Source organism: Dermacentor variabilis, chromosome 10, assembly GCF_050947875.1.
Source record: "Dermacentor variabilis isolate Ectoservices chromosome 10, ASM5094787v1, whole genome shotgun sequence".
NCBI lineage: Eukaryota > Metazoa > Arthropoda > Arachnida > Ixodida > Ixodidae > Dermacentor > Dermacentor variabilis.
Window position 1 is genome coordinate 92802856 of NC_134577.1, and position 19311 is coordinate 92822166.

General features: G+C 48.6%; 1 protein-coding gene across 2 annotated transcripts in view; it reads right to left on the minus strand.

Moving 5' to 3' along the window:
• Positions 1-5559: 5559 nt before the first annotated feature.
• LOC142560822 (alpha-(1,3)-fucosyltransferase 4-like) overlaps positions 5560-19311 on the minus strand; it is a 51211-nt gene continuing 37459 nt past the window's right edge. The window contains exons 1-2 of one of the 2 annotated variants that reach the window (XM_075673191.1): positions 8340-8423; positions 5560-7529 (exon numbers count right to left, since the gene is read on the minus strand). In XM_075673191.1, the coding sequence (XP_075529306.1) occupies positions 5768-7522 (1755 nt within the window). In that variant the 5' untranslated portion in view covers positions 7523-7529; positions 8340-8423 and the 3' untranslated portion in view covers positions 5560-5767. Of the gene's footprint in view, positions 7530-8339; positions 8424-19311 lie in introns of those variants that run through there. The other variant, XM_075673192.1, reaches the window with a different exon arrangement.

Sequence of the window (19311 nt, forward strand, 5' to 3'; positions counted from 1 at the left end):
AGCATGCGGCGTGACCACACGAGACCGTAATGCGGCGTTAGCTCGCACTTTTCCTTTGTCTCTCATTTTTTCGCTAAAGAAATTTAAAAAGCGGATTTCTTCGTTTGTTTGCTCGATCTTTTTCGATCGTGTTCGTCCCGTCCGGTATGATGCACTCGCCGGTGTTCCGGAAACTGTTGTCAAAGATAGTAATCGGTATCCGTTTGTGTTGATTTCTGTTGTGTCATTGCTATCAAAGGATGTTGATACGATGTCACTTGTCGGACATATTTGAGATATATAGACCAGCTGCCTTTCTCTTGTTCTTGTGTGTTCGCCAGTGGCTGAATAAACAGCGGCGCATGAAGCGCTATCTTGTCATGCGTGCTACGGCCGAATCTTATAACGGTTTGGAAGGGGACTGGTTCACTTGGCCTCGTCTGTTTGGTCAAAATTTTGCTTGCGTCAGAGGCCACCAGAAACAGCTGGGTGGCACCGCAAATTACGATCACGTCACGCACCTGTCAATCATTTCCAAAGCGAACCTGTCTTTTGCTAAGAACGGAACCGGCGAAGGGGTAGTCCGCTTTGGGTTCCGTTGCTGTGGCTGGACTGTTGGCTCACGACCCTGGCCACGCGCGCCGGTCGCGCGACCCCGGAGACACGGGGGCTTCGCGCGCACGTGGGTTGGCTGCTTCGGAGGCTATGACTTGCCTTCGTCGTCTGCTTGGCGTTGCTCTTTCGGTGTCGACCACGGCTGGAAGTGCGATATGCGTTCAAAGAGATGACGGATAAATATTTGCACCGCTCCTGCCGGCTTTCTAAGTAGACCTTTTGCAGGCTACGCTATCAATTGGAGGAGAGTCGGGTGCAAGCGTACCAGTGGTCATTCCACGCAGAAGACGGAATTGCGCGCAGCGGCTCATCGCCACCGGCCTGCAGCTCCTAGAGCTCGGTCGGAAGCGAAGCATTCCTAGGAATGGCCCAGATCTCTGCTGCCGACGCTGTCCACGAAGTTGCTCTCACAATTACTGTGTTGCCCGGTAGAAGGACGGGGTCAGCTTTCCCGTGAACTCCGCTATACCAAGCCAGTGTCAAGGAGATCATTGCATGGCGAGATGGAATTCCCAGTGCTATCGCCAGCGTAAAAATCTCGCCGTTCACAATTCAGCAGTCATAAGGGTTCAAACTAGGCTGGTTCAGCGCTTCCTTCGTTCAGCTGATAAAACTATACAGTCAGGACATGAAGATATATAAATAAATAAAAATATAAAATAAATATCGTGGATATCTCTTATTCGGCTGCTCTTTCTCTACTCCGGGTATGCCGCACTTCTGTCTTCAATTTAATGGTGCAGCGCGCACCGTCGGCACCACGCTCTTCGATATTCACGCAGGCAACGCAAGGTCTGTAAATCGTAATGTTGGATTTCAAGTTGCATTGCTTCTATCACGCCTGACGCCTAGCGGCAGCGCGGCAGCCAGTGAGTCATGTCCTAGCCGATGACGAAGGGCGAGAAAAGAAGGAAAATTTATATAGTCTGCTAGTAAAGGTGGCCCTAAAAACTAGGTCACGGTTTTGTTGCGCTCGCTACTTAGGAAGTGCTGGCAGTGCCTTCCTGGTGCATGCATCGTGAAAACTCCTGGTAGCAGACGACATAGCACTGATATCTGCCAACTCATTCGCGCTTCCGACACTGCCCATCAGCTGAGAATGAAAAAAAAAAAGAATGACAATAATAAATTACATAAAGCATTGCGTAAAGGTCCGGCGCGGCACGTTTATACTTGAGAACTTGCCGTAAAATATGTAATTTATATTTTATGTTTAATTAGCAAACAGAAACATTCTGCAGTTCCTCGATTAACTCGTGATATGATGACGCACACTTCAGAGGCGGCACCCTCTCATCTAATGGTCGTGTCCTCTCATTCTTCCACCTCCGGCCGGGGAGTGACCCAATTAGTGACGTAAGCGGCGAAGTGAACGATTCATTTTCCGAACCGTTATAAGATTCCACCCCAGGTGTAGATTCATTAAACACAATTTTCGAGACGTTGCTGGTAGAGCAAGTAGATGGCCGTCTTCGAGATAAGCTGGTACATAAGCGCACTCGTTTCCATGTACCGAAGAAAAACGACAGTCTCGCGGCGTGGTTCTATTTATTGTGTTATCATTAGTTGTGCGTCATGGCATACGTCATGGCGCGATTTTCGAAAATTTTAAGGTCGGTACACCACGTGGTGGCGAAGAAAGGAAACTGAACGAAATGTCTTTAATCCCTGGAGATGCTTCCTTCCCGTAAAGAGATGCCTCATATTTTGCATTAGGGGGTATCGTAATCGTCGGTGAATTCTTTACTTTGAGAATGTGAAATCTGCAAACAAGTCTGGGCTATCGGGTTTCTTGACAAATAAATTAGTGGAAAATTTCGTCAAGCCAAAGCAAATCCACCGAGCCTCTCGCTCTAGAAGAGCGAGGGGGTTACCCTTGTATGCTGGCCCACCAGAGAATAAAATGCTCCCACATTCCAATATGCATCGTATATACATACGGTCAACTATAATGAGAGTCCCTGCGTATAGCCCACACTGGCGGTGAGCGAGTTCGCGAACCATGTCGACAGCGCGAGCTGCCTTAGGCATAACATGATCGATGTGTATGCGTGAGCTAAGTTTGAGCTCGTATATAAATAACGCCTAGATATTTATTAAGTTATGCTGAGGGATTATTTCTTGATGGCGTCGGTGAGATGCAATTAACAAGTGTGCTTAAGGAAAATACAAGCAAGGCACTCTTAGTAATATTTAATGACATACGAAGATCCTCAAGCCAATGACTTTTTTAGGCTTGTAGCGCCGCTCAAAACGAGCAAGAAAGGAAGGTGGAAGGGGTAATGAAAAGGAACAGAGAACAGAGTGAGCGTCCTCTGCTCCTTTTTATTACCCCTTCCACCTTCCTTTCTTGCTCGTTCTGAGCGGTGCTACAAGCCTAAAAAAGTCATGACATACCAACTCGCCCAAACTGCCACGCTTTTGACCTCAAGCCAATCTTCAAGTATTAACATGATTGTAGAATTGTATCCAATCAGGGAATGCCATTCGGTATTGCCATCTGGTTCGCGCTCTCCGCCGTGGCGAGGGACCAGAGTGAAAAACTGCATTGTTACAGTGGTCGCCTGCCTATATCCATAGATAAAGAAATTATACAAGAGCGGACACTCCCATAGAGCCCAGCGACCGAATTGACTGCAGCGCACCAAGCCGTCGGCGTTAATACCTGAACCACACTTCCGGTTTCGGTTTTGGGCGCGCGCGTTTTAAACGCTAGCTGGTACGAGTCATGCCGGCTGCGCTTTTGTTTGTTTGTTTGTTGTTTGTTTGTTTCTACAGCTCGACCGCGCGTGGTCTTCGTGCGAAATCGTTTATTAAAATTGATTGCGAACGATCTTCCATCGCCTCCATCGATTATGTGCTACTTGCAATTTCATAAAGACACAGGACGTCTTGCGAAATGAGAAAACGTTAATTTTATTCTATATAAATACTCGTTACGTGCTGTTTGTACATTCATCCAACGTTGTCGCACCAGCTGAGCAGCGGTATAGTTCCCGTAGGAAGCTCCACCGGACGACGTCAGCTCAAAAAATTAAATTACAAGCAAGTGTCATTTTGGTATAGCATGGAAGAAGAATGTCTGTAGAGGTGAGGCGTGCAAAAGTGGTCAATGGGCGCCATTACAAACAAGACCAGTTCGCTTTTACACACGCGGCGTACAAAATACTCGAATCATGTCAAACAATACCGTACACACCACGAAAAATCCTATTTACAAGCATTCCCCTCTTCACGGGCTTTACTTCTTGCACTTTGAGACCACGAATACACGGGATACTGCGCGTTTCCAGAACACGGCTGCAACCGAAGCGATAGTAGGCTACGAATACACAGAGGTGGTCACAACACACGCCCTCAACCATATTATGCTGGACGCTCGCAGAATTCCTTCTACTCGCACTCAAGACAAATGCGTGGGTGCAAAGTTAAGCCTTATCTTCAGTCGTTCAGAAGAAAGAATTTTCGAGTTACAAGTTCCTGGTGTTTGAGCTCCTTGGCGTTATCTTTTGCGCGTTCTGCCGGTGCAAGCAACACACTTCCAAGGTATCACTCCTGGCAATTGCTCGTCGCGTTTTAAACAAGCGTGCGTTCCGAAAGAATGCTTAAATTGTTGCGGAGCCATAAAAACTGTCACGAACTTGTCGGAGTAAGATTCAGTACGCACCAAACTAACTGTCACCACGGCTGAGCTGCTTTTCGCTGCGTCACGACAGGCGCGGTGAGCGTGCCTCATAAGCAACAAAAAACGTATCGAAAATACTTTTCAACAATGTTGGGCGTCAGAGAAAGCGCCACGGGCTTATCCGTGCATTAAAGCGCGAAACTGCGCACCACGACCGAGCTGTCTTTGGCTAACCTCGTTACAGCACCATGCGCATGCTCTGCGCTTGAAAAGTACCCCAAGAAGTAACGAAATTATTTACAATAACGTTAGGGGTCAGAGAAAGCGCCAGAACTTGTCACAGTAAGGTTCAGTACACGCGAAACGGCGTAACGGCGCTTTGTGCGACTAGCGAGCCAAAAAACTACCGAAATAAAATACTATTGGGGCTCAGAAAGCGTCACAAACATCTCCCAGCAGGAGTCATTAATTAAAATTAACTGTGCCACGACGACCGCGCTGTATTTAGTTAGCTGCGTCAGAAGTCTAGCTATATGTGCCGTGCCATAAGCTTAATTGCTTTAAATGCGTCGCAGGCTGTCGAACAAAATTCCCCACCTTGCCGTAGTCCAATAGTGCCATGTCGAAGTTCAGGAGCAACGCAAGACTTCGTCGGGAGCCCACCAAACTAGGCTAAATCAAAAATTAGAAAATCAGGCAAACGGGTCGGCGAAAAGGCCAACGCTCAGATGCACAGCCGGTCTCGCTCGCTTCGGCGATGTGTCTGACGCATGCATCTGGATGGTCATTCGCCGATTCGCCTGTCGTTGGGCGACGGAAGTAAGCCGCAAAGTTTAATTTTGGCGCACATATTTTTACTATTGCAGGGAAAGAAAAAGAAAATATGAAACAGTTTCTGTTAACCTCATTTCCCCGTTCTGTCTTTTCGATGCTCGCGGCAGCAAACAATCAGCGTTAATACTAGCGTGACTAGTTTCTGTTCCCAGTTTCCGCCGAGTGTCCCCTCTTGTATAATTTCTTTCTCTATGCTATATCGTTGGTGCAGCGACCGCCTGGTTGGTCAACACCGGCTGCGAACAGCGACGAATTGGCTAGAGAACACACACGCGAACCGCCTGTGTTGAGCCCACTGCTGAAGCTACTACCAGTCAACCGAAGGCGATGTTCGCATTGAAGCAGCATGCTAAACTGTGTCGATCACAGCGCGTCACTGACCTACATTCGCTATCAGTTGTGTCACGTCACTGTTGGTTTCGCATGCTTGTAGGATGATAACGCTGCGGGCAAACTATGACCGACGATGCGTTCTCAACAGTACGCCAAGAAAAGACGGAGAGGAGTTGTGGGCTAAAAAGTTTATTCTGCACAGAAATACGTGTAAAAGTGTATCGCGAACGAACAGAGGGCCGTAAACAGCACCGACTGCACGAAAAGTACAACGGCTAGCGCATATAAATTACCAGAGTACAATAAAAACTGCCCAGGAGAACAAAAACAAGGGCCAGAAGAGGCACAGGTTAGTCTCGAGCACAATGCGAATTCCCGGTTTCACAGCTCCTGTATGAACTCAGAGTCCAGGCCGAAGAGTGGCTCGTCCCGGCAGTTGGTGCGGCGCGTCCACCACTCGAGGACGTTCGGATGCGGCGGCCGTCGCATCGGAGTCTCCCAAAGTGCGTGACACAGGGGACACAGCAACTTGACCGCAGTTACAACGGAGCACTTCCGCTTCCATGCAAAGTAGCTGTTGTATTTTTCAGGGTTGTCAAGCAAGGTTCGCAGGTACTTGGCCAGTTGGCCCTTACCATGCAGCCCGGCCGAGCTCACAACTGAATGCTCTGGCACTTCCAGTGTTGCACCGGGTGGTGTCAGGACGACGGGAACGACGTCGTACTCGAACGCGTCATAGATGAGCTCGTACGCGCTCTGGAAGCACACGGGCTCCAGGGAGACCACTAGGAAGTGATACCGCTGGGCGATGTAGCCGATGCACTCCGACGGGGAGCCGCACTCGGACGCTCCGCAAGCTGGAAAGAGGCGGATGTAGACGGTGCCCTTACCATCGACGGTGCTGTGGAGAACTTCGCTTTCGAACCGGTTTTCCTCACAGTCATCCACTAACCACGCTACGTCTCTTCGCGGCTGCTCGGTAGGGCGAGACTGGTAGTCGTCTGCGGACGCGTCGCAACGCCACGTCTTGTACGGGATCACAACGTCTGCGTCTTCACGGCGGCCCATAGTCCAGTTGAACAAGTTCGTCACCAGTGGAAGAGAGAGGGATGAATTGACGAACCGTCCTCCCTTTCCCATGGGCGGCAGATGGGCCCGCGCCCAGAATACCCACATCTGAGGAGCCGCACGTTGGGCAGGCATATCGTACTGGTCCAAGTGCTCAGCATAAAAGACGACTGCATCACTCCTCACCAGGCGGCGCCGGTCGTTGGTGATCTCGCATACTTCGACATCACGTCCATCGAGCTCGCACTGAATTGTGTCGTTCCAGGTTCCAGCGTCGGTATCTACGCTCAGAGATAGTGGATCATTTCGCGATACACGTGGATACCAAAGCAGTAGGCGCGGGAGCCCGTTGTCATCCGTACGATTGCGCCACGGAAGCCACGGAGGTAGCGGTATTGGGGTGGCCGGCGTCGGTTGCAGGCTGTGGATGACAGCGATAACAGTGGCAATGATGGCAGTCACGAAGACAAGGCATATGATCGCCAGCAAAAAAATGCGACATTTGGGTCTTTCAAACCACCTGTGATGCCGGGCCCCATAGGGATGGAAGTCGTCGTCCGAGGTGTCGGATGACCGGGAGGGAGCGCGTACTTTAAAACGCTGGTCCTCGGGCGTTACGCCAGTTTCGGGTTCCAGCTCAGTGTCATCGATGGGCTCGTACTCGATGTGCCCGGCGCCTTGGGTTTCGGGCCCACTGTGAACCTTCTGGCGCAAGCGGCTCAGAGCCGCCGCCTTAACCCCTTTGCGCGGGCTGGCGCCAGACGAGTGCTGGGGACGATCGGGAGACGGGCCAGCTCGTCGGGGTGCAGTCGTCGTAGTACTGGAGCCACCTTCGCCGGCGAGCACCTCGTTCTGAGAGAGAGTGAGGCCTTCGGCTCCAGGCTCGCGTTTGACGGTCCCCTGGGCGCTGAACAAAACTACTTCGTCGTCTCCTTCCGCGGAAGCGGTGAGACACACGCGCCTCGAATGCTCGGAGGACTCAGAACTCGAGGTCCGGAAACTGCGGAACGTAACTACGGTGGAGGGGGATGTGCTGAGCTGTCGGCTGCTTGAGGGCTGGTCCGCCATGGCAGTTCTGTAAAACAGCGTCAGAGGAAGATCAAGTACTGAGCATGCAGCTGAAAAGAAAAGTAAGCGGTAGAACACAAGAAACATGTGACGCATGAACTGAAAGATCGGTCAAGAAGCGAGGAAGATTATGCGAAACAGAAAATCGCCGGTCTGGTACAGTAGAGATCGTACACGGCGATGGTACAGACCGGTACACGGCGGCCACCATGACCTCAATGCACCGCACATATTCAAATAGAATCACCGCGATCCATAGTTATCGATGTGTCGCTTGAATCAAAACGCGCCTGTCGCGTGGCCACCCTCTTTCCGGACGCGCTGGTACCGTAGGACGGTTGGTGCGAAGATGGCAATGAAAACCGCCAATAATTATAGACAGGGGCATTGCAAGCAATTCAGTCCTCGAAGCCAAAGCTAGAATTTTACATTCACAGAAGTATCTACGATTACTTACACGTGCTTAAAATGCAGCCACTTGGTTCAGCCGGCGTTACCCGCTCACGCTACAATAGTACCAGGCATAGGACGCGACAGTAGTCACCCACAGTAACTGAAATGAAGCTAATTTCCGTAACCACTATGCATGAAGTAATTTCGGCTACCCTTTACTATCACGCATACAAGCATAACAGATGAGCATCGACACATGTCCCTCTTGATCACTGAGGGTCCATCCTGAGCCACGCTCTACTTTATACGGCACAAGCACCATACTTAGGCTAGCAGGAAATGCATTGCATTGAGTGGCACTTAGGTCGTTTGTCCTAGCCTACCAGAGACGCCCCTGCTCAGGTGATGCGAGGGGCCAGCTTACCTTACGGTCGGTCACTAGTCCGGCGCCCGATGTATGTCTGTCGCCAAGCAGGTTCTGTGGACGAGTGAAAATTTCCGTTCGATGTCCTTTGCTTTTCAATGAACGGTTGCGCGAAAAAAAAAGAAATACACGAGGAAAGGAGCGATCAAATGTGAGATACGAGCCGAAAAGGCAACATACTGCGCATGCAAGTGAACAAGTGGACGGTCATGTGTAACGTCACATTTGGCTGGCAGACACGTCTGCCAAGGGCTCTGATGCTTCTTGATGAAAAAGATAGTCGCGGAGCAATATCCAAGCAAAAATGTGAGCCCCGCATTAAGACGTAACGAGCTCCAAATAACTCAGCACTAGGTTGCTGGTTGGCTTCCCAGCCTTGGCTGCCACATTGAGCCGGGGCCGAAATGCAAAGAAATTCGTCTACTATTTTATAGGCGGTGACTGATGCCTTCGGCAAATGGTGTCCCTCATAATTTAGTGTACAGTTTCGGGACATTTAACAAAAGGGCTTATAGCATGCTGAACCAAAGGGCCTAGAGAAACGGCGACCTCGTGGGCGTATTATTGTGTTCCTTATTGCACTCGTCACTGCTTTTGTTTGATACGTGCTCAATTTGGGACTGAAACCCGGCAACTGTTGCAGATATTGTTCAGTATATGCAGAACGGAACAGCCCGCTTCCGATTGTTTTCTAATTGCTCTCATCGTGCATTCTAGTGTATGAAGAATGAAAGCAAACTTTGGTCTATAGGAACTAGCTTCTCGTCTCAATCTAAAACTGTGACTTTTCGACGAGGCATATTACACTAACCCCCTCCTTAGACACCAAATGTTTTAACGTCCATCCTACGCGTCATCCCGCACCGATCACCAATCCAAAGCCAAACCAACATCTATTTCAAATCTTTGATTCCAGGGACTGCTAAGGACTACAGCTACCTTTTCAATGCCAGCGCTGCCACCTCAGACGCCACTAAATTCAAAGAAACGCTCACCTATTACTTCAACTCCTCTGCGTAATACCAGAAATAAGTTAGTAAAGGCTGGCTCCCTATCAATCACGCTACGAATAATTTCTTTCACCAGACTGCAGAACCCGGAGCTTCGCAATGGATGCATTGTGTCATTCTAGCAATTCTTTATTCCTGAATTAGTACTTACGGTTTCAAAAACATTGTCACAAATATCAAAAGTAAATTACCCATAAAGAAAAAAATATTTTTTATTGCCCACAGGCACTACACTTCCATTTTATAGGTATATGAAAAACTTTTTTTCAGCCAGAAATACAACAAAAATTCAGGCAGAATACATCCGTTATGCCTGCAAGCGAAGCTTCCTTAGTTTTGGATAACGGTGCATTGAAACACTACACGTGGTATATACACCCTCGCGATTATCTTAACATCGTGCGAGCGTCCACCAGAAGACCAGGGAGCCGAACCGCACCGTATGTAGGAGCGCCTCGGCGACACGTCCGAGAGCACGCCTCAAGCAAAGCCTACCACAGGCGTCGTCGGCGACGCTGTTCCACAAGGCGGCATAGCACCTTGTGCTTTCTGCGTCGGTATCTGCTCCTGCCTCTCAATATGTTTTGTGTGCCATTCTCAATCGGAGCGTAAAATGAAAGTGCGCGTTGGAGGAGCAACGAGTGAATTTCGCCTTGTATAGCGTGGTGTCCCGCAAGGCAGCGTCTTATCGCGGCTTTTCTTCAACAGCGTACTTGCTGGACTTGCAAGCCCATTGCCTCAAGAATGTGACTTTCCAATAGGTATAACAATCTATGTTTATGACACCGCACTATAGATCAGCGGTCCTTCACACCACTGTCCACGTCTTCGTGGAATTTTGCAGAGAGCTCTTGATGTCACATCAGAGTACATGGATGAAATTGGTCTGCAGATTTCACCTGCTAAGTCAGCCGCAACTGCTTATCATGCTAGACGACCCCCTCGTCGAACCATGAGCCAGCTATATCTCAGAGATGCACTGATAGATTGGCTACAGCAACACAGCTACCTGGGCGCAATTATAGATGATCGCCTATAATGGCGCCCTGCCGTCATCTCTGTGGGGCGCAAATCGCAGTCTCTACTCAAATGTGTGGCCGTCTTGTCTGCTAGGGGCGACCGCTGTGACCAGATGACAGCACTACAGGTTTATCAATCATATGTACTTTCTAGCAGGACGTATGCATTGTCAGTGTTGAACGCGCCGCCTAGTTTGATGTCTCAAATGGAACGGGACCTTGGATTATGTCGTGAGGCGTGCTCTGTTCCATTACTCACTGAAACACACCAGCAGCCCCTGAGGCTGCAAGCAGACAAGGGAGCGTTATGTAACCCAGAGCGTCTTCACCGAGCGTCAGATGGACAAGCACTTATTAACCGACTGATTAACGAACGTTCTCAGGCATGGGGAAAATGGCAGCATTGTTCATTACCCTTGCTGGCAGTTGAGAAGATACTAACTCACTGACAACTCCGAAGGAGCACAACAACAAATGCCCCTTCCCTATTTATCTTTCGACTTCCGAGATACACAAAAAGTCTGACCAGCCTGTTTCGGCACTATTCCAGTTGGCCCAGCTGCACTTATTTGAAAAATATGGAGACCATCATAAAGTATTTACGGAGGCATCGGTAAGCAGCGACGCCCAAGGCGCTGCAGCAGCTTTCTTCTGCCCTTCGACGGACATAAGAAGGGTGTATAGAATACCTCATCCATCCTCATCAACAACTGCGGAGCTGGCAGGGATCGACGTTGCTTTGAAGTACGTACAGGAACAAATAAGCACGTCGAAGGTCGTCATCCTTGCAGAGTCCCATGCTGCCCTTGGCAGGCAGTTGAGAAAGGATGCCAATAGCTCGATTCTCCGCCGTATACTAGAGTCCGCCAACAAAATTACTTCTCGTAGGGTGTCCCTCATTGCCCTGTGGATACCTTCGCACGTGGGTATTGCTGGAAATGAAGAGGCTGATCGCCTCGCTTCAACCTGTGCTCACAACGGGAGTGACTGCCGAGAATTTTTTTGTAAGATTGACAACGCCCGTGTGTTAATTTGCCGGTCCCTCCTAAAGCAGCATCCAGACGACCGTGTTACAAACAGCTTATTCCCTCCCCGTGTTCGTGAGAGAGAGGGATAGAGAGTGAGAGAGAAAGGCAAAAGAAAGACAGAGAGGTTAACCAGAGATTATCTCCGGTTGGCTATCCTGTACTGGGCGAGGGGTAAGGGCGCCTGTGTTCGTGGCTTGCCTCGTAGCGCCAGAGCTCTCTTAGTGAAATTAAGAGTTGGCTCTGTATTGGTGCTGTAACGCTTTTATCGTCAAGGACGTGTTCACTTTCCGTCGTGCACGTCTTGTGGCTTCTGTGAGACACTTGAACACCTTATGTTGGAGTGTCCCGCGTTAGGCCCACAACGTGCACTGCTAGTTAAGAAATATGGACTCATTGGACTGAAGTGCACGACCCTTGACGATTGCCTGTTTCCGAGAGGGAGTGCTATTCAACGCGACCAGGCATATGGAGCCTTGCTAACTTTCATGCAGAAAACTGATTTGGCCTCTCGTTTATACACATTTTCTCCGTGTTCCTACTTCCTTGTGCCCGTGTCTCTGTCATTTGCCTATTTCCCATTTTCTTTCCTATTCCTTTGTTTCCTACCTTCTCTTTTCATTCCCTCCTCCCGACAGAGTAGGCAGGCGTTGCACCCCTCTCGGTGGCAGTTCTCAGCTTGCTCCCTCCCTGTGTCCTTTGTGTGTTTGTACGCTTCCATATCGAATAATGTCCTTGAAGCCACGTGGAGCGTTTGAGCAGCTTCGAAGTCGAGACACGCCCACAGATGCGGCTGCGTTTATTTCGTTTTCGTTACAACTATCACCGAAATATCAAGCTTGCATTGCCGCACTCGTGTCAGCGTCTGCGTTGCCGTACGAAAAAAAAAAAAAACGTGCGCAGCTTCCACTAGTGGTGCAAGGCTGGAGTCAAAAGCGGAGCTTCTGATCCCATAGATTTTGCGTGGCTTGTCCGAGTTCGTTGTAGATTTTGCGAGGTTATGCTAGCTTTTGCTAAGTTGTTGGCAGGCTTAGCTAAGTCGTTTCCAGGTTTTGCGAGGTTATGGTAGGCTTGGGGGGGGGGGGAGGCTAAGTTGTTTGTAGGTTTAGCGAGGTTATGCTTCGTTTTGCTAAGTTGTCTCGGCGGGCTTGACGCTGGAAGTTTTCTAGCAGTCGCAGGCCAGGATCGCTTTCTCAGCGATGTCGAGCGTTCAGGCGCCGACTCTCGCGTTCCCTGGAGTGAATTCCGGAATCCTCGACTTGGCGTCGCCTCTACTCAGCCGCTGCTTCGACGCGGTGTTCCGGATCAGCTCGGCGGCGACGCATCGCTTTTCGCTTGGCAGTACGGCTTTCTTCCTGGTAAGCCGCTTCTTCTTCGGGCATCCGGACTTTCTTCAGCCTTCCCATGGCAGCACCACGTCTGCACGGAGTAGAAGAGGCGAGAGGTGTATCGCTGTGCCGGTGGTTCCGAGCTTTTACTCGCCTGTGACGTCACGACTCCGCCCTACGCGCGTGGGGTGCGAGGAGGTTACGTTGCTCGGTGCTCTCACAGGTGGTTGCTAGGCAACGCGAGGCGGTGCGCAGCTGGGTAGAGTTTTCTAGTAACGCTCCACTGCAGAATGAAAGCTTAAACAGCTCCGCTGTTAAAACTGAAGCCACACGAAAATAAAGACTGCTTGTCGGGCTGCGGATTCGAACCACCGACCTTCGGGTATCAAGACCACCACGTTAACCAATTCAGCCATTTTAAGCGGAGATTTATATGCATGAAGAAATAGACGCAGCGCAATGCGCAAACCAATCACAGGTGTCCCCTTCCTGTGGAGGTGGGAAAGGGTGTGATCTCGTGTTCACTCGCCTCGCGTCCTCCGTTTCCCGCCGTTTCAAATCTGGCAGTCACATGGGGAGGACGTGTTTGGTTCTTTCTGCCGAAGAGCAGGCTGCGTTGAACGAACGGCAGCGGGAGTGGGTCGCGCGTTGTGCGTTCGTTCGAACTGGCGGTGCTTGTTGAAGGCAGCCGGGAATTCTCTCGAGAAAGGGTACGCCGTCGATGTGCCGACCTCGCCGTGAGGAAGCGTGAAGACGAAGGGGGGGGGGGGGGTATAGGGAAAAGGTGACATGAGAAGGCAAGGAAACGCTGGATATACTTAAACGGTACGGTGCGTCTCTGCTATTTATGAAAAATAAAACCGTGCAACTATGCCTAGCAGACAACTTACGCAGGGTATGCAGAAGCAGACCCGCATTAATTAAAGCGCACCGCAGAGCCTAGGCGACCCAACGGAAGCGGTCGCACGTCAAATCAACACTTTTGTGCTCTCCGCGATACCTTTGCGGCTATGGCATTGCTCGAAGTCATGGATTTGACCGAGACAGCCGCATTTCGACGGGGGTGAAATAAAAAACGCTCGCGTACTTTTAATGAGGGACCAGTTAAAGAACACCACGGTGCCAAAATTAATCCGGAGTGCGCCACTACGGCCTGCCTCTTTATCCGATTGCAGTTTTGGCATGTATAGCCCAATACCTGAATTAAAGTTTCGTGCTTCTGCCACGATGCGATGTGCCATGTGAGGCAATGACAATGCTCAACCCTCTAACAATTTATGAAATGTGGCGCACAACAACGCTTCAAGCAAACACCTCTCCCTTTGTGTTATGTATACTACGTGGACAAACAGCAGTGGTGCATGCAAGGTAACGTTTAATATGAACTCACCACTATTATGTTGGACAAAACTTCGAAGAAATTAAAACATTCGCCGTCAGCATCACCGTTACTTATCGTCAATAAAAGCAAACAGCACAGAAAGCCTCGATTACGTCGATTGCCACAGTATGTGGGATTTGTATATTTTTTTCCTTTTGTGTTTGTTGTTTTCCCGGAGGAAAAAAATGGAAATATTAAGGCCCTGACACTGACCAGGCACCTCCTCTGTTCTTTTTTTTTTTTTAATGCTAGTGCAATCGCTCACTCCACAATGGAAGTCATTGGTGCGCCTTAGTTCAGCGGGTTGCCGCAATGCGACGCTGCCCAGATGGTACGACTAAAGTCCCTCGATAATTTGAAAGTAGCGACACTCTTCGAACTCTGCCGCCGCCGCGCTACCTCCTCTCCTCCTCCTCGCCCCTTGCGCGTTCCCCCGCGGCAACCAGTTTTGCCCCCATTTTTCTGCACGACGATTGGTCTCCCTGCCGTTGTCCTTGGAAACGCGCGGATCTTGAGTTTTGCTAGTGTTTTTCTTTTTCGTTCGCGCCATTTTCCTCCTGAGCACGGCTGGCTCGGCGCTTTAGCTCGGCGTAGCGAACGTTGTACGCTGTGTTTCGTGATCTATGTGCTAGGGCTTTGCCGGGCTGTTGCGCATATAACTGCAGCAAGAACCCTGAAGATAGTTATGCCGTTTTTATGATACCACAAGCTGGATTAAGTATGATAGAGGCGGATTAGGGTGTATTAAGGTAGATTGGGACCATTAAGCAGGATTAAGTGGGATTAAGGTGCGTGAATAAAGATTAAGGAGGATTAAGGCGGATTATGGTGGATTAGTGTTGATAAACGAGGATTAAGACCGCATAGGGTAGGCTAAGGTGCATTAGGGGCGATGTAGGTTGATTAGGTTGTATTAAGGTGGGTTGGGAGTATTAAGGTAGATGAAGGAGCATTAAGGTGGATTAGGGTGGACTAAGGTGCATTGGGGTTCATTGAGTATTAAGACTGATTAGTCTACCATAATCCTCCTAATGCACATTCATCGACCTCAATCCTCCTTCATTCACTTTAATCCACCATTATCCACGAAAGTCCTCCTTAATGCACTTTAATCCTCCTTAATCAACCGTAATGCTTCCGCATTAACTTTTAATCCACCCTAGCTCACCATAATCCTCTTTAATTCACCTTAATCCCTCTTAATCCACCCTTATCCTTCTTCATGCACTTTAATCCACCAAAATCCACTATAATCATCCTCAATGCACATCAACGCACCTTATCCATCCCAATTAACCTCATCGACCTTAATCCAACCTAGATCTCCTTTATGCACCTTAATCCACCTTAATCCTCCTTAATACACCCGAATTCATCTTAATCCACCTTAATCCTCCTTAACACACCCGAATTCATCTTAATCCCATCACTAATCAATCATTACTTTGCTAATCAGTAATCATCTCTTATACGCGGCTGCGCATATTTTGGTTCGCTTCCCGCCTTCCTTCGGTCACGTGATATTTTCTGTAGCTCACAACTGGACCTTGAAACAGAGGTCTAAGGCTTTCGCTTATTAAGCCACACACAAAGGGATGTGTCACAAGCAATACTAGATCAGACGCACGAAGTAAAGCATCTGATCATGTGGCAGAAAAATTGTCGGGAGTATAGAACTCGCCTCAAAGCTCCCTTTACATCGGTATACCCCGTTCATACGGCTTTAAGAAAAAAGCAACCTCTCATAAACGTTGCCTCCAGCATTATCGATGCTGTTATTAGCATTTCTCAAAATTTTCAACCCCACTGGGGCGCGCAACTGGCCCAAAATAACACGCCGCCATAGAATCCTGCGGCCCGTTCGCGGGAGCCCAGGAGGAATAGCGCGTCGTGCGCAGCCGGCGGGCGAGGAGAATCGAGGAGAAAAGCGCCGTGAGGAGGAGAGTGTCGCTACTTTCAAATTATGAAGGGGCTTTAGGTACGACTAATGCATTAGGTACGACTAATTTAGCTACGCCTGCTTGCGTAACGCGGGCGTCTGAGAGTGCGCCGCTGACGTTCCCGATGAGAAGTGATAGGCGCCCCGTCCCTGCATATGTGTCAGGTTATAACACGTCTGTCAGTCTTCCTCCGACTTCCGCTGTGAGGCGCCACCCAGATGGTACTCACCGCCGCGACGAACACTAGCCGACGGAGGAGAGTAGGAAAGGACGGTTGGAGAGGGTGATGAATGGTCGGATTGGCCGCATCTGGCTGGCATTGAAAAAAAAAAGTAGAGGAGGCACTGACCAGGCGGACTTGAAGATACTGAAGATCACGATTTCCTTATTATTACTAACCTTTTTTTTTCAAGCCTATAGCTAACACGTCGTGTTTGATGAAGATTCGTTGCCATCGTAACCAGCACTTTATTCTGGGGCTCTGTTTTTGACATTCCTTCAATTGTCTCGAGCCGTGACGTAGGAGCGACGCGTACACAATGGCGCTGATGGTCTTGTTTTGCTTTCGTTACGTTTTGCAGACTTGACGTTTTACCTAAGAAACTGAAATGAAGGCACTGAACCTAAAGTTCTTGATAAAACAGTTTTCTTCCTCAGTAAAAATAAAACAGCTAGCTCAAAGCGCACTATAGATAGATAGATAGATAGATAGATAGATAGATAGATAGATAGATAGATAGATAGATAGATAGATAGATAGATAGATAGATAGATAGATAGATAGATAGATAGATAGATAGATAGATAGATAGATAGATAGATAGATAGATAGATAGATAGATAGATAAAGAAGTGCCTTAAGCAGGCAAAGAAGGCCGATCGCATTAAAAAGAGCAGTGACAGCGCAGTGATCACTGCATTGTACCGTTTTCTCCGCGGCCGTAGAGCGCCGCTAATTTTCCCTAATCTATGCAGAGTACAGTTCTTATTATCTTCAGTCTTAAGCATGCAGCTCTTCATTGTCTTCAGTCTTAAGCGTGCAGTTCTTCATTGTCTTCAGTCTTAAGCGTGCAATTTTTATTGCCATTAGTTTTTTAGTTGCAAATAGCATGTCCGGGCCTAACCCGGGCCCGACCCGAAGCCCCTAGGTCCGAGCCCGATCCGGCCCGAGTCAGCAATTGCATACCCGGACCTAGCACGGCCCACTGGCTAGGATGGGCCCGGGCTTTCGGCCCAGCCCGGGCCCGTGCAGTGTTCTAAATTCCAAAGCTCCGCATTTGTTTCCTCGCCTAAGGAAAATCAACTTAAACTTCGGACATACTTTTGCAGTACTAATCCTTTAACGCGATAACCATTATTTGCCTGCTTCAGGCATTTTGAACCTATCGATCTATCGTGTCTACCTGTCTAGACTTTTTCACCGACAAAATGTCGAAAGTTGTCTAGCATCTTGGGCCATTATGTCATGGTCGTGATGCCGCCATTGTCGTTCAGTCATCGCCATTGATGCTTTGTTATCTGACTGTCATCGTGCCGTCGTCGTCACGCCTTCTATACCCATCCAGGGGGCCAAGCTGTCTATTAGCTCGGTCCCCTAGGTACGCCGTCGTGGTCGTTGCAGCATCGTCATTCCAGCTTAGTCAACCGCGTCTCGTCATACCACCGTCGTCACGCCATTGACGTCATACACTCATCGTCATCCATTTGCCCTCACGTTGGTGTCGTCACGTTGACGTCGCTATACTAACGTCATCATTTAAGAATGGTCACCTGATTGTAACCATCCCGTTGTAGTCATACCGCCTTTGTCACTCCATCGACGTCATTCCTTCCGATTGCATAGTCGTTGGTGCGTCGGCGTCGCACAGTCGTCTTTATGCCGCTATGGTCAAGCCTTAATATGGCAAGTGAATGATATACCAACATGAGATGGCACCGGATAAGGCCACACATAAACAAACCAACGGAAGTCTCAGAATTAGAGCTACATATGTAAAACAAACACGACTTCAGAAATATGGCGCGTTGCTACACGCTGGAATGCTATAGGCATTACTATCGACAGTCATCATGAGATGTGTTCTGCAGTAACATTTTGAAATATTCTCTTTTTAATAAGAATTGTCGCTTAGAGCCCACTACCTGCGGATCGGTATACGGCAGCAATTTTGATGTCCTTTACCGCTTTATCTCGGGGGCTCATATCGGAATACATGTGAAATCGGCCATCGCTTTTCAGAGCAACCACTGCACCAAAATTATCAATTATGTTGAATTTAAAAGAAAACATTAAAATGTTGTGATTTTGAAAAGCGGTATTTTAATGAAACTGCCTACTTTCTTTCCGTAAAAAAAAAATCGCAACATTTCAAGAAACAAAATTTGACGTGTAGAACTCTACCTCAGCAACTAAAAAACGATATCACAATTCTTCAAACTGCGCTTAATAATACACCTCAAGCTGACAGCAATGATATATTATAGGCGACCCTGAAAATACCACTAATGAATTTGTTATTGTTGCAATAGCAACACGCTTCCAAACATTGTGACAAATTTGCATAAGTTGTAAATTCGCGCATAAGATTTTTTCGCTTTTGATTCTCCAACGTATGCGGTTTATAAATATGCGTATTTCTTTTGCATGGCTGAGTTGCGGATTTGTAAACCTTTTTCTTCAAGTTTACTGATTTCCTCCAATACATGTGAAAAATTCCATTGTCTAAATGACAATTCTGTTTACGCCGTGGTCTCTGCAATTTAACTTCCTCTCTTACATGCATGCAAATTTGTTTCGAATCATTTCGGCGCTTTTCTCATAAAAGCATTCCTAGGTTTTACACGTATTTGAGTAGCTGCCACCGGAGATAGGCTCGAGTTAAAGCTTCTTCATAAACAATGGGTCTCGGCAGTTCTATAGGAAACCTTTGAAACAGAAGGCTATCAGCAAGCCCGTAGCCACCGTGTTGCAGAAATACAAAAAATGACCGGTCAAGAAAAAATATTCATCGGAAGCTTTGCGGGAGCCGTTATCTCGGCAAGACATCTCTCCGAAATGCCAACATGCTGTCTGCCTAGGGGTCCAACAAAATCGTCGATTAATTGCCAGAAAAGCAAGTAGTTGGCCGTCTTCGAGATAACGCTGATACATAAACGCACTCGTTTCCATGTACCGAGGGGGAACGACAGTCTCAGGGCGTGCTTCCCTTTATTATGCGTTTTTTTTTTAGTTGTGCATCATGACATACGTCATGGCGCGATTTTCGTAA